General features: G+C 53.2%; 5 protein-coding genes across 5 annotated transcripts; 3 read left to right on the top strand and 2 right to left on the bottom strand.

Moving 5' to 3' along the window:
- The first annotated feature begins 2,417 nt into the window (after positions 1–2,417).
- On the top strand, positions 2,418–5,872 carry B0T23DRAFT_369814 (phosphatidylserine decarboxylase-domain-containing protein). The gene is made up of 3 exons (XM_062836546.1): positions 2,418–2,585; positions 2,680–5,478; positions 5,537–5,872. The coding sequence occupies exons 1-3, from the start codon at positions 2,517–2,519 to the stop codon at positions 5,729–5,731; spliced, it is 3,063 nt and encodes a 1,020-aa protein (XP_062697012.1). The 5' UTR covers positions 2,418–2,516; the 3' UTR covers positions 5,732–5,872.
- B0T23DRAFT_16453 (kinetochore Sim4 complex subunit Fta4) lies at positions 5,826–7,225 on the bottom strand. Its single transcript, XM_062832786.1, has one exon. The coding sequence runs from the start codon at positions 7,060–7,062 to the stop codon at positions 6,127–6,129; it is 936 nt and encodes a 311-aa protein (XP_062697013.1). The 5' UTR covers positions 7,063–7,225; the 3' UTR covers positions 5,826–6,126.
- A 520-nt stretch (positions 7,226–7,745) lies between these two features.
- B0T23DRAFT_400996 (complex I intermediate-associated protein 84, mitochondrial) lies at positions 7,746–10,348 on the top strand (the record flags this gene model as incomplete). The annotated part of the gene is made up of 2 exons (XM_062838541.1): positions 7,746–10,099; positions 10,180–10,348. 2 exons carry the CDS (start codon positions 7,746–7,748, stop codon positions 10,346–10,348), a joined length of 2,523 nt encoding a protein of 840 aa, XP_062697014.1.
- Positions 10,349–10,705: 357 nt separating this feature from the next.
- Positions 10,706–12,199, bottom strand: B0T23DRAFT_16476 (ribosomal protein S18). Its single transcript, XM_062832790.1, has 3 exons — positions 11,876–12,199; positions 11,358–11,779; positions 10,706–11,206 (listed from the first exon to the last, which is right to left on the bottom strand). The coding sequence occupies exons 1-3, from the start codon at positions 11,973–11,975 to the stop codon at positions 10,949–10,951; spliced, it is 780 nt and encodes a 259-aa protein (XP_062697015.1). The 5' UTR covers positions 11,976–12,199; the 3' UTR covers positions 10,706–10,948.
- Positions 12,200–12,444: 245 nt separating this feature from the next.
- B0T23DRAFT_16491 (U3 small nucleolar ribonucleoprotein IMP3) lies at positions 12,445–13,549 on the top strand. The gene is made up of 5 exons (XM_062832794.1): positions 12,445–12,735; positions 12,794–12,824; positions 12,898–12,921; positions 12,985–13,095; positions 13,151–13,549. Exons 1-5 carry the CDS (start codon positions 12,635–12,637, stop codon positions 13,433–13,435), a joined length of 552 nt encoding a protein of 183 aa, XP_062697016.1. The 5' UTR covers positions 12,445–12,634; the 3' UTR covers positions 13,436–13,549.
- The last annotated feature ends 116 nt before the right edge of the window (positions 13,550–13,665 follow it).

Raw genomic sequence — 13,665 nt, forward strand, 5'->3', positions numbered from 1 at the left:
AAGGGGTCTGGTGTCGTGTAACATTGTAGTGGCATCATCAAGTCGGCATGGATCATCGTGATGGAGACTCAGTCTCGAAAGGGAAGAGATGTTTACAGTAACCTTGAAAGGCGGGGGCATGAAGACGAATGACCTATTGACTGGCTTCGGGACCTCGACGGCCTGTGATCCCGTCTTGCCCGTCACCCGTCTAAAAGGATAGGACCCACAACGGCGGCATCGCAGCGGACCCAAGTAAGACCCTTAGAGCGGCGGAAGCGGCAGCCCTGCTTGGCTTGGCTCCCGTCTCTGTCCGCTGAAAAGCCGAGAAAGCTTGACCTGCACGGTGCATCTTTAGGTGACCCTTCTAACCCTATTCCCGTTCCCTCTTTTTCTTCTTTTCTTTTCTTTTTGGCTCTCACTTGTACACGTAGAGTATCAGAAGGGTCAAACAATGTCAACAAAAGTCCGAGAACAGAAACCCCTTAAGCTGGCCTGAGGAAACGCACGACTTCAGTCAAGAGTCCGGGTTATAGTTCATGCAGATAACAAAGCTACTAGACTTAGGCAACAGTTTGGCAGTGTTCCATCCGTTCCCCGGAAAGCATCCTCGATTCGCGCAAGAGGTGCTCGGAGAGGTGAGGTGACCTTGACGAAGGCACAAGCGTGTGCGGCAAGGACGCGGTTAGGTTGAGAACTGATTGGTCTCAAATGCAAATGCGCAGTTTATTGGAATCAACGGGACATCACATTTGGGGGTCATGTTCTATATCTCTTTCAGCCCGTCTCGTGTTTATGACACCATTCAGCCCCTCCCATAGGCTCGTTGGAATGACGGCCCACCGCTTGTTTTTGTTCAAGGTCAACGGCGTAGTCAAGGAGGCCCCGAGAGCGGTTCAAGTTCGAGTAGCTTTGGCGGTTAATCTTCTGCTGTTGCGTCGTCTTGTTACACCTGCATACACAAGACAGATGTTGATGTATCGTGATGTACGCGTGATGTAACTCTGGGTTATGCAACTACCGCATGGATACCTTGGCTACCTTGTTGTACATTGGACAAACGCCCAACTTCCCCCTTTTTTTTTCGCGAATCGCGATCTGTGTTTTTTTTTTTTTTTCTTTTGACACCTTTGAAAGACGGGATGCGCCCCTGCAGATTTGGCCTTGTCAAGATACACTAAACAAACTAAATCATCCGCGGGCCCGAGCATCCGGCCGGAGATCCCCCGGGGCAATCGGTGGGTAGGCGGTGGACGAGACTCCTTGGCGGATTCAAAAAGTTGAAACTGTCCTCTTCCGTCAGGTTGGAGCATCACGCGACCCTCTTCAGTTCTTTTCTCTTCGTTCAGTTGTTTCCTCTTCAACCATATATCAGCCTCCACTTACAGCCTTGATACATACACTACACGCGACGGAGAGAAGCACAAAAAGTCAGTTCCAAGACTCCAAGCCCCCGCCGATCTCAGCTTCCACGACTTCCATTTTGTCACCCACTTCCTGGTTGCCCAGGATCCCCACTCCACTCGGGAATTTCCATCGCATTTGTCTACACACACACAGTGTAGTGTAAACCAGCTATCCCAGCCCGAATGACGTCTCTGTCCTCCAGCTCGGTCTGACCCTGATACACCCGACCGTCTCTACCGCTGTCGAGACTCGAATGGCTACCGCCCAGTTCGTCTCAACACAGTCTGAGAGTCCAAATTCCACCCTCCCATCGATCTTGAATGCACGCTAGACACTTACAGACAGTACTCTTGACGCATGAACGCGAAGTGTACAGTAACTCGACGGCATTATTCCCAAAATCATAACAACCCCTTTTATGTTTTGGTCATTGACGAGACACGATACTACTACCACCACCACCCTTTTAATCTTGCCAGACATTGAGCCTCGAATAAGTCAGAGGAGCGAGCCTATTCTTCCCCACGCCATTCCTCTTTCTAAACGATCCCGCCCCTTGCACATCAAACACACAGGCCTGCACGACACCACCACCACCAGGGCCCATCCATTACAGAGCGGCACTACCAAAGGAGGACCAACCGGCAGGACAAGCAACTTTCAAAACAAGAAACTTGGAAGCAGCCACAGCACCATTGACGATTGACGACGCTCCCCCTACGACAAATTGGCGCTTACGCAGTACTACGATTGTCGGACCCCTCTTTTGCCTTGCCCTGCCTTGCTTGGCTGATCGATCCCGTCAAGCCGTCACTGACTCGGCACCGCCACTGCCAATATCCCCGTATATAGCTCCATAGGTACCCAGCCGGGCGACCCCGCTAGGTCCCCCTTCCCGCCGCCATGGTCCGCATCATTCCAAACCGTCTCAAGTCATCCAGCAACTCCTTAGCAACTAGCAGAAGCACAAGTCCAATGCGAAGCAAGGGCGATTCAGCAAGCCCCGAGGGGCGCAGAGACACGGGCTTGGTTCTGGATGTCAAGATCATACAGGTGTGTTTGTTCATGTCGATGCGCGGTCCCGGCATCATCCGAATCGCATTCCATTTCCGCAACAGCAGCACTGATGGATGTTTTTGTTTTGTCTACTACAGGCCAGAAACCTCGCGGCAAAGGATCGAGGAGGCACATCGGATCCTGTAAGTTATGCGACAACAATCTCTACAACTTCCGACTACAAGTATCGTCAGCTGGTGCTGGTTGCTGACATAGGCTGCCTCCTGCTGCGTGTAGTACCTCGTATTGACCCTGGGCGACGCCAAATACACGACCTCCACGATACCAAAGACTCTCGACCCGATCTGGAACGAACACTACCAGTTTCCCATCAATAGCGCGCAAAGTCTTTCCCTCACTGGTATTTGCTGGGACAAGGATCGCTTCGGGAAGGACTACCTGGGCGAGTTCGAGCTCGCTCTTGATGAGGCCTTCGCCGAGGATGGCATCACCGACCTTGGGCCAGGCTGGATCCCCCTGAAGAGCAAGAGGACCGGAAAGAAGAGCAGCATCGTTTCAGGTGAGGTGGAGCTGCAATTGACCATCGTCGACAACTCGAATCTCGAAGCCACTCCCAGAGAGCTCTACGACCAGTTCATTTCCGTCACCAAGTCCGCGCCTGTGCTTGATACCGCCTCGCAAGTATCGTCCACGCGCTCCAAGAACGCATACGAATTTACCAATGGCGATAGCGACACCTTGGGTATTGTTTATCTGGAGATTGGTAAGATCACCGACTTGCCTCCCGAGCGCAACGTGACCAAGACCGGCTTCGATATGGATCCCTTCGTCGTCATCTCACTCGGCAGACAGACATTCCGCACCAAGACGATCCGGCACAATCTCAATCCTGTGTACAACGAAAAGATGATCTTCACGATATCGAATTACGAGCAGATGTACTCCTTCAACTTTACCGTCATCGACCATGATAAATATTCTGGCAACGACTTTGTCGCTTCCGTCAACCTTCCGATCCGGGAAATCATGGAAAACGCACCAAAGCCCAACCCAGAAACCGGTCTCTATCACCTGAAGGATATCCCAGACTACGCTCCAGTGCAGAAGAGCGGTGGCCGATTCGCGAGATTGGGCCTGTCTCGGACGGCCTCTGTTCAAAGCTTGAGCAAAGCCGCCAGGCCTGGTCTTTCTAGGCAAAACTCCACGGCCGCAAAGGAACCATCGGTAGCTGGGACCCCTCTTCAGATCGCTGTCGACAGTGCTCAGGAATATGGCCGGAATGCCCTTCCCCCGCCTAGCCCGGCCCTGCTGTCACCTGGGGAGAATCCCATGGCGGCGGCGGGTGCGGCTGCTATGGGTGGCGAGATTGCGTCCCAGTCCGAAGGGGACGACGACAACTTCACTTTCTTGACTCTTCCTCTCAAGATGAAGAACCTTGAGAAGTGGGAGTCCAAGCACAGCCCTCAACTCTATCTTCGCATCAAGTACATGCCGTACCCTGCGCTGAGACAGCAGTTCTGGAGGGCACTCTTGAAGCAGTACGACGCGGATGAGAGCGGGCGCATCAGCAAGGTCGAGCTGACAACCATGCTGGACACCCTCGGTTCTACACTGCGCGAGTCTACCATCGATAGCTTTTTCCAGCGATTCCCCCATAGGATGGAAGGGGACGACTCGGATGATTTGACCATGGACGAGGCCGTCATTTGCTTAGAGGATCAGCTAGAGGCCAAGTCGCGCTCGACCGTGCAGGGAATGGTCGACAAGGTCAAGGATAACGTAAAGAACCTCCTTCCTGGTCACGGCAAGGACTCTGGTACCACTAGTGATCAAGAGGACGCGGAGACTCCGGCCAGCGGTTCGCAACTTACCGATTCAACCCTCAACGTACCAGATCTTGGCACCTCGGGTGAAGAAGGAGACCTGCTCGACCGTGATGACTTGAACCTTTCATCTAGCGGCGAGGAACACGTTGTGGAGATCAAGGAGTGCCCTATTTGCCACCAACCTCGCCTGAACAAGCGGAAGGATGCCGACATCATTACCCACATTGCAACTTGCGCCAGCCAGGATTGGCGCCAAGTCGACAATCTTGTGATGGGTGGCTTCGTTACTTCCAGCCAAGCCCAGCGCAAGTGGTATTCCAAGGTCATCACCAAGATCTCGTATGGCGGCTACAAGGTTGGAGCCAACTCGGCCAACATTCTTGTCCAAGACCGTATTACCGGACAGATCAACGAGGAGAAGATGAGCGTCTACGTCCGACTTGGCATCCGCTTGCTGTACAAGGGTCTCAAGTCCAACAACATGGAGACGAAGCGCATCCGCAAGCTTCTCAAGAGCCTTAGTGTCAAGCAGGGCAAGAAGTACGACGACCCGAACTCCAAGGCTGAGATCCCCAAGTTCATCCAGTTCCACGGTCTTGATCTGTCCGAAGTTGCACAGCCTCTGGAGGAATTCAAGAACTTCAACGAGTTCTTCTACCGCGCCCTCAAGCCCGGTGCGCGCCCCTGTTCGGCTCCTGAAAACCCTCGCATCGTCGTTTCTCCTGCCGACTGCCGCTGCGTTGTCTTCAACAGCATCGACACGGCCACCAACGTTTGGATCAAGGGTCGCGAATTCACCGTGAGGCGCCTGCTTGGTGACGCTTACCCTGAAGATGTTGCGCGGTACGAGGGAGGTGCGCTCGGCATCTTCCGCCTTGCGCCACAGGATTACCACCGCTTCCATATCCCCGTTGACGGTGTTATGCGCCAGCCCAAGACGATCGAAGGAGAGTACTATACTGTCAACCCAATGGCCATTCGGTCGGCGCTGGATGTGTACGGCGAGAACGTGAGGGTGCTGGTGCCGATTGACAGTCCCGTGTTTGGCCGCGTCATGGTTGTTTGCGTTGGCGCCATGATGGTTGGTAGTACCGTCATTACGAGGAATGAGGGCGACGAGGTGAAGAGGGGTGAGGAGCTCGGGTACTTCAAGTTTGGTGGTAGCACGATTGTTGTGCTCTTTGAGCCGGGCAGGATGGTGTGGGATGAGGATCTGGTGCAGAATTCGCTTCTGCCTTTGGAGACTTTGGTAAGTCTGACTGATCAAGTGACTTGTATAGAGGTCGTTGACTAACAGTAACGAACAGATCCGCGTCGGCATGTCGGTCGGTCACGCGCCTGATGAGCCACAATGGATTCCTGATATGCCCAAGGACGAGGGCGATATCACGGCCGAGGACAAGGCCGAAGCCAAGCGCCGTATCCAGGGCCAGGTTGCCGAGGAGTCGCCGGAGGACAGCGGCAATGACGAGGTTCCCCCTCCTCAGGCGTTGGGTCCATGAGGAAATGGTCTCCGCCGTTTGGTTGGGTGGTTCAGATAATTTTGTGTCGACCTTTGGGATACAAGTGTATGTTTTTATGCCAACCTGGTCTTTGAGCGCTGAGTTTGAGCGTCCTGCATAAAGATTTGTAATATTATGATTTTACGAAGTATCGATATAAGCCCAACAGTCGTAGCACATCTTCATGGGTCGAATTACTGTCCAAGGCCTCGTGTGTTTGCTCCGTGATATTTTTCAGGGTATCATGAGTAACCAACCAAAACCAGTCCCTGGTTGTTCTTTACCTTCCACACACTCCCCATCCGATTTCCAAACGAGGCCCAGTCCTGAGCGCCTCGAGAAATGCACAATTCTACCTCCCATCATCTTCCCCATCCAGGCCGTGACAAAGAACATCAAAAGCTGTCCAGCAACTTGTCCAACTTCTTCCTCTCATCACCTGCCCCCTCTCCCTCCTCCCCTTCCCTTGCCCTCTTCCTCCTCCCACTCCCACTCCCACTCCCTCTTTCCTTCTCCTTTCCCCTCTCCTTATCCAGCTTCTCAACCCTTCCACCCACTCTAGCCAGCAGAACCCTCATCCTCTGCAACTCAGCCTCCATCTCCCCATTCTTAGTCACCAGATTCTCTTGTACCGCTTTCATTCCTCCTCCTTCTCCTCCTCCCCCTTCCCCTTCTGCCCCCTCCCTTACTTGTTCTCCCTCGGCATTCAGGTCTTGAGTAGGGGAAGCTGCAAACCCCTCAACCAACCCCTTAATTTTTCGTAATTTGGCCACCCGTTCCAACACCTTCCGTTTCTGCTGGTCCAATTCCTTCAACTGCGCCACCAACTCGGCAAACCGCTTGGCTTCCATGGGGTGGTCGTCTGCTTCCTTTTCCGAGACAGAGGACCAGGAGTCGGGTATGGAGGTGATTAAGCGGGGAACGGTCAAGTCGGCGTTTACTCGCAACCAAGCCTGTCCATGTTCGTCCTCCTCATCATCTTCGTCTCCATTTCCTTCGTTTTCTTTCGCCCCCAAGGATGTGGAAGTTGAAGTAGAAGTAAAATAAAGTTTGTCGATTTGTTCGGCTACGTGTCGTGTTGCTTGAGGAGGGTAGGCGCGTCGGTTGTGTTGGGTGAGGCGGTGGTTGAGTTTCTGGAGGGCTTCGGAGAGCGGTTTTTGAGGGATGCTTTGGTGTTGTTGGAGTTGAGAGTGGGGGGAGGAGGTGCCGTCGTTTTGAGAAGTGAAGGTGCGCGTTGGGGCCAAGGGTTGGGAGAGGGTGCGCGTTTGGGTGTTGAGGAAGTCGGATTTTAGGGAGAGGATGGTTGGTGGGGGTGGTTGTTGGGGTGGCATTATGGATTGTGTTCTGATCGTTTTGTGGTTGGTCGATTGCGGTGAAATTAATTGAAATGTGGGATGTCTAATTATATATCTCCAATCTCACGTGGATATGTATATCTTTTTACGTTGGATTGTGGTGGTTACGGTTATGTATTTCATCGATGTGATAGTTGGTGGATGAATGACACCGATGGAAGTGATGCTGTTTTGAGAATGAAATTGGAGAAGCGCGCGTTGACCCTAACCCTGGACTCCTCGGATAATGACAGCATGGGATGAGGGGTCGCTGTGGATGCACTGCAACAGTAACTGTACCTGGTCGGCATGGGGTAGTGGAGCTTGGGCCAACCACCCGATGTTCGCAACACTTGTGCTGGAAGCTGCCCCGGTCAACAGGAATTTGGAGATTTCAATAGAAAAGGAAACACCCTGAAATCTGTCACGAGAAGATCCCAAGGTCGCCTCGGTCGCTTGTGCTTGCGTCTGTGTTTGCGACAAGGACAATCGGGGTGTCATCTTCCACCACCATGCACCAGTAGTACGTACCCTCTTCGAACCCCCCGACTCGAGAAGCGACTCCATGGAGAACTGGAGAACGATGGAGACGCTGGCGAGGGAGATGGAGCACGCGAACCCCTCAACTTACTCGAGTCATGAACCCAGGACTGTGCTCTACTAGGATCCCTTTCCCAACCATGCGGTCGCATCTAGCACGCAACGCGACGACGACGACACCGAATGTGTACAGACGACTTCACGCCGCCGTCGGTCATCATCATGGCTTATTGCGCCCATGCTCCGCAACAGCCCTCTCTGCCCGTCGTTGTCTCTTCGACTGCCAACATGACGTCGCGCACATTCCACGCGACGTTACCCTATGTACCCGAACCTCCAAGCGGACGTTTATCAGCCTCTTCACACCGAAGCCCGAACGCTTCGTGAAGCTTCCCCATTTTGACCCAGGCTACAATGTGCTTCTCCAGTACAGGAAGAGCGAGGTTGAACAGGAGCGCCCACCTCCACGGGACCAGCTGGTGACGGCATTCAAGAAGCTAACAAAATTCAAGGCCGACACCAATAGACCACTGAATCCCAATCAGGCTTTCCTCTTGAGAACGGTGCTACACTACCTTTTGGTTACCAAGCCCGAGGCTGACGCTCCCGTTGACCTCAAAATGAGCGACCTCGAAAATGCTATGGACGCTGCATTGCTGCCTCCCAAGGGCTCTCCCGAATTCCACCTTGCGCTAGCCCGGTTGCTGCACGAGGAGATTATGCGCAGGAGGCTCATCTTGTTGAATCCCGAGGAGCGCAAAGTGCATTTGACCAAAGATGACTTCGCGAGATACATCAAGGCATTGACGCATTACGGAGGCTCCCTGGAAGCAGCAGGTCGAGTGAAAGAGTTTTGGCAACAATTGAAGGATGAAAGGAGCGCTGTTAACTTCAGAGGCGCGGGGAGAATCTGGATTATGGTGTTGGAGGGCCTGGCGAACGAGGGTCGGGAAGAGGAACTACTACAGTTTTGGGAGGAGGCACAAGAGACGGGAGGCATCAAATACATCCCGGGCGTGCACCAGATCTTCGTTACATACTATGCGAGGCAGGACAAGATCGAGGAAACAAAGCAGTGGTACAACAAGCCTATACACAGCGGTTTCTCTCCCACGGGAGAGACATTGCTGGAACTGGTGCGATCATCACGGCGATCAAGCCAGAGGTGGAATGAATGGCTTTTGCCAGTTTTTGAGCAGGTGGTCCAAGATAAGTTTGCGAAGAAAGGATCATTGGACGCCTTCCTACAATGGTCCGTCTTAGCTCTGGATAAGGGGCCAGACGGCATTAAGACATACCTCCAGACCATGGCCAGCGGCGATTTCTACCAAAGTCATGAGGTCAAGGTCGATGCCACTACCATCAACCGGCTTATGCAAGCCGCCCAGGAAAAGGGGAATCCGTATATGGCTGAGAGGTTTTGGCAGCTGGCCCAGGACTTCAACATTAAAGCCAACGTTCACACCTACCTTAACCAAATGTCATACCGACTCGACGCCAACGATATCGAAGGGGCTCATCAAATCTTCTCGAAGCTCGCATCGGGAGCCGTCGAGGTCGAATTCGACGAAGACCTGCCCGTAATGAACAAATACCTCCGCGTCTTGTGTGCACAGCCGGAACCCAATATCCAGCACATCCTAACCATCACTTCGGCGCTCGAGCAGCGCCACGCCGTCTTGGAGCCGGAAACCATCGTTGCGCTTTGCCTTGTCTTCCTCAACCACGACAAGAAATTCGATGTAATCGACACCCTGTCGCTGCACTCCGTCTCCATCAGCCACATCGAGCGGCAGCAGATCTACAAGGCCTTTGTCGACTACATCTGCTCCCCCCAAACCACGACCGACCGCGCCTGGGACGCCTACTCGCTGCTGCGGCAATACTTCCCCGAGACGTCGGTCGACGACCGCGTCCGGCTCATGGAATCCTTCTTCGAGCGCAAGAAGCCCGACATGGCGTGCCTCGTGTTCGGCCACATGCGCGCCCACGACGACGACAACATGCACCCCACCGCCGACATCTACGTGCGCTGTCTCGAGGGTTTGGGTCGGTGCCCGATCCCCGAGCAGCGGCCCAGCGACCCAGCCAGCTCCCTGAAGATGGTGCACAACATGCTCAAGATGGACACGCGCGTGGAGATGAGCACAAGGCTGTACAACGCCCTGATGTTGGCGTACGCGGCCGGCGGAGACCCCTTTACTGCGCTGGATTTCTGGGAGGAACACATCACTCGCTCGGCCGAGGGCCCGTCGTATAACAGCTTGGCTATTGTGTTTTGGTGTTGCGAGCTGATCCCGCTAGGCGATCGGTATGCTAGACCGGTGTGGCAGAAGATGTTGCGGATGGATCTGGAGGTGCCGCAGTACGTTTTCAATGCGTATTGCGCGGCTATCGCAAGGAGTAACGCGGCGTGGGGGAGAAAGATGGACGAGGTGTTTAAGCTGATCAAGGGAACTGATGCGAGCTTGGGGTATGGGGCTAGTATGATGACGTGAGTCTCCCACTTTTGTTACTGTTGGAAGACTCCTGCAAGACGCTGTCAACAATGCTGACAATAACTGAATCAAACAGGCTTGGACTAACCTATAACGCCCTTCCCGACCCCGTGTCCAAGGACGAGTTCGCGGCCTGGGCAAAGGAAGAGTACCCGGAGGAGTGGGCGAGATTGGAGAGTAAGGGGCAGAAAGAAACCGAATTTCAGGGACCTGTGTTCAACATTACCAGGCTGTTTGAGGCTTGACCTCAACCCGAGGGTCATATTACATAAGATATCGACAGTAAGTAGAAAGAAAGGAAAAACAGGACTTGTACAGAAGACTTTTATATTTTTAGTCAGAGAGAAGTGGGGGTACATCGTTGTATGATTGTAAGGTGGCTTTTTGAGCTTCTGAGCGGGTGGGCAGGAGGATGGTTTATCTTTGGGCTGTACAGTACATTTAGCACCTTTAGAAGAAACTAGAAGGTGGATATAGGAACCGGTTTTGGTCTAGATTTAGTCTTTTTGTTCGTTTCTCCGTCAGGGTCTCTGTAGATTATGCAGTAGCACAGAGGAAGTGATCGTTCACACCATCTTTCATGCCCACTGTCCGCATTCCTCCACCATCATCCAAGCCCAACCTTTGCAAAATACCATTTTGTGTGCCGTGTATACAGTAATAATACACCAACTCTATGATAACCGTAATAGAGTCCACCGATCAACCATCCATCCAGCCCATACCGTGCTACCAGCCATGCTTGCTAGCCAGACAGCGACCTCACGCCCGTAACCGCCCAGTCATGCAAATTGCCCCCATAATTTCCCCCCTCATCCGCCCAATCCCAGACCTTCCAGACCATTTTAGTTCTCATCCTCTCCATCAAAGTTCTTGGTCTTGTTCGCCTTCTGGCCCTTGGGCACAACAAGCGGCAACAAGTGCCTGCCGTTGCTGTTCTTGAGGATCTCGGGGTGCTTGTGCACAGAGGGGTGAATACCGAGGCCGATGGCGCGCCGCACCATCTTGGCGATCTTGCGCTGGTTGACGGGTTTCAGGCCGGTTTCCTTGGAGTGCCTTATCCGCCCGAAGGGAGTGATGTAGTCGGAGATGAGGGAGAAGTTCTGTTGTCCCAAGGATATTAGCATTTGCCTAGCCAGTTTTCAAGACGATGGAATTGGGAAGAGGGGTGGGTGTATGAAGGAACAGGAACAAGCGAAAGAAGGAAGAAGAAAAAAAAAAAAAAAAAAAAAAAAAAAAAAAAAAAAAACATACACGATAGTTATCCAACGGACTAAACCCAAGCTCATCAACCACATCCGCCGCCTCCACCCATCCCCCGTTCCTGCCCTTCATCTCGTACGGTGACAGGTCGCGCGGCGCGTACACGTCGCCGTTGTTCCACCGGCGCTTCATCATCCGCATGTAGTTGTTGGAGGTCACCTCGGACTGGAGCAGCTCCTGCACCTTCTGGCTGTTGCTGCCATAGCGCTGTCCTCCGTCGACGTCGCGTCCGTTGTTGTAGCTGTCTCTTCCTCCCCGGCTGCCGGCGCCGCTGTTTAGGAGGTTGAACATGTCCGACTTGTACTGGTTCGAGCCGGCGTTGTTGTTGTTGTTGTTGTTGTTGCTCGACGGCGACGGGGTGTTGGTGTTGGTGCGCGGGGCATTTTGGAAGGAAGTGGTGGGGATGTCGCGGACTGTTTGGTGATTGAAGGTGTTGTTAGCTTATGTGTTATACTTATAGAGTTGTGGAGGGCGGCATATCGTGTTTGCGATCGACGGAGCGAACATACTGGCAGCGGCCGGCGAGGTGGTCGAGAACTGGGCGGTCCTCTGGCCGGCAGCGCGGCACTGCCTGAGCGCAGAGGAGAGGAATTGACGAGAGGACGACATGGTGGTGGTGGTGGTCGTTGTTGTAATGGTTACAACAGCTTGTAACAGCTGGGCTTTGGCGATGTGTAAGTCCTCTCGGGGAAACCACACACACACACACACAGACAAGAATGGAGCTCCCGTTTCGCGATCGGTCGGAGTCGGGAATCGGGGATCGGGGGTTCAGTCGCGACGGGGAGATGCGGCGGCGGCGGGCACGGTCGGTGCGGGCAATTGGAAATTGGAGCTCCGGGCCGGCAGCGACACTTTTTGGCGGATCAATCTCTTTTCGGCGCAGTGCCGGGGCCTGCCGCGGACTGGGGCGCTGTTGCGGCTGACAGCTGGCAGGGCGGGAGCTGATTGCTGGAAGCCTGAAGCGTCCCGATTTATTTTATGGGGTAAAATGGAGCTCGCTGCGGGCTAAGAGTGCGCTAAGCAAGGGGCCCGGCAGGCGAGAAAGTGTGGGGCAAGAGTTTTCATTGCAGCAAAAGTTCAACGCCAGAACCACCACCACCACTTGTACTGCAGCTGCTGCTACTATCAGATTACGATACTGAACCATTCATCGCCTCCACACCCGCCCGATTGATACTGCGTCTTTGATACCTTTCTACAACGACACACTCCTTAACACAACTAGAATAACACACCATCAGTAACACAGACAACGAATTGCCAACATGGTCCGCAAGCTCAAGCACGCGGAACAGAAGCTTCTTCGGAAGACCGACTTCATCAACTACAAGTCGGATAACAAGCACAGAGATCACGATGTCGCCAGGTACGCTCATTCGCTTTGAGTGGTTTTTGTGTGAGCACATCTGCTAACAGTCACACAGACGGTACATGATTCAGAAGCCCGAGGACTATGTATGTTAATTCAATCAAGGATGAGGCTCACAGTGATTTTTCATAAGGACCATGACAACTGACCCCCTTCTAGCACAAGTACAACAGGATGTGCGGTGTAAGTGTCATCAACTAACCCTATGTGAAGCTGTTCATGACATACTGACATGATATGCCACAGTCCCTCCGCCAACTCGCCCATCGTCTCAGTTTGCTCCCCCCAGACAACGAGGTGAGGCGAAAGCACGAGGAGCTTTTGCTCGACAAGCTTTACGACATGGGAATTCTTTCGGTATGTCTTCCGGTATCGAAGTTCAACTCGAGCAGTTATTAACGTCCGATAACAGTCCAAGTCAAAGCTGTCGCAGGTGGAGCACCAGGTCACAGTCTCGGCCTTTGCCAGGAGGCGACTGCCCGTCGTCATGACCAGACTTCGTATGGCCGAGACCGTGCAAGCAGCGACCAAGATGATTGAGCAGGGCCATGTCCGTGTGGGTGTCGAAGAGGTCCGTGATCCTGCTTTCCTGGTGACGAGAAGTATGGAGGACTTCGTCACTTGGTCTGTCGGCAGCAAGATCAAGCAGAACATTATGAAGTACCGCGACAAGTTGGACGATTTCGAGCTTCTTTGAGTGGCGGAAGAGCATGGCTGCGGGCATATCAGGAAGGGGTAATGGTACGCTGGGGGAAAGGCTGGAAAATGGATTACTGGGAAAGGACATATTACTGCGTTGTTTGCAAGTTGGCATTTACGGGTGGAGTGCTCATATGTGAGCAATATTCTGTGGCGTTTTAGGGTAAAGGCATTCAAAATATGTGAAAGGGATTTAAGATACCACCATTCGGGTTTACAGGTAAATAT

This window comes from Neurospora hispaniola (assembly GCF_033458365.1).
Source record: "Neurospora hispaniola strain FGSC 10403 chromosome Unknown B0T23scaffold_1, whole genome shotgun sequence".
Classification (NCBI taxonomy): domain Eukaryota; kingdom Fungi; phylum Ascomycota; class Sordariomycetes; order Sordariales; family Sordariaceae; genus Neurospora; species Neurospora hispaniola.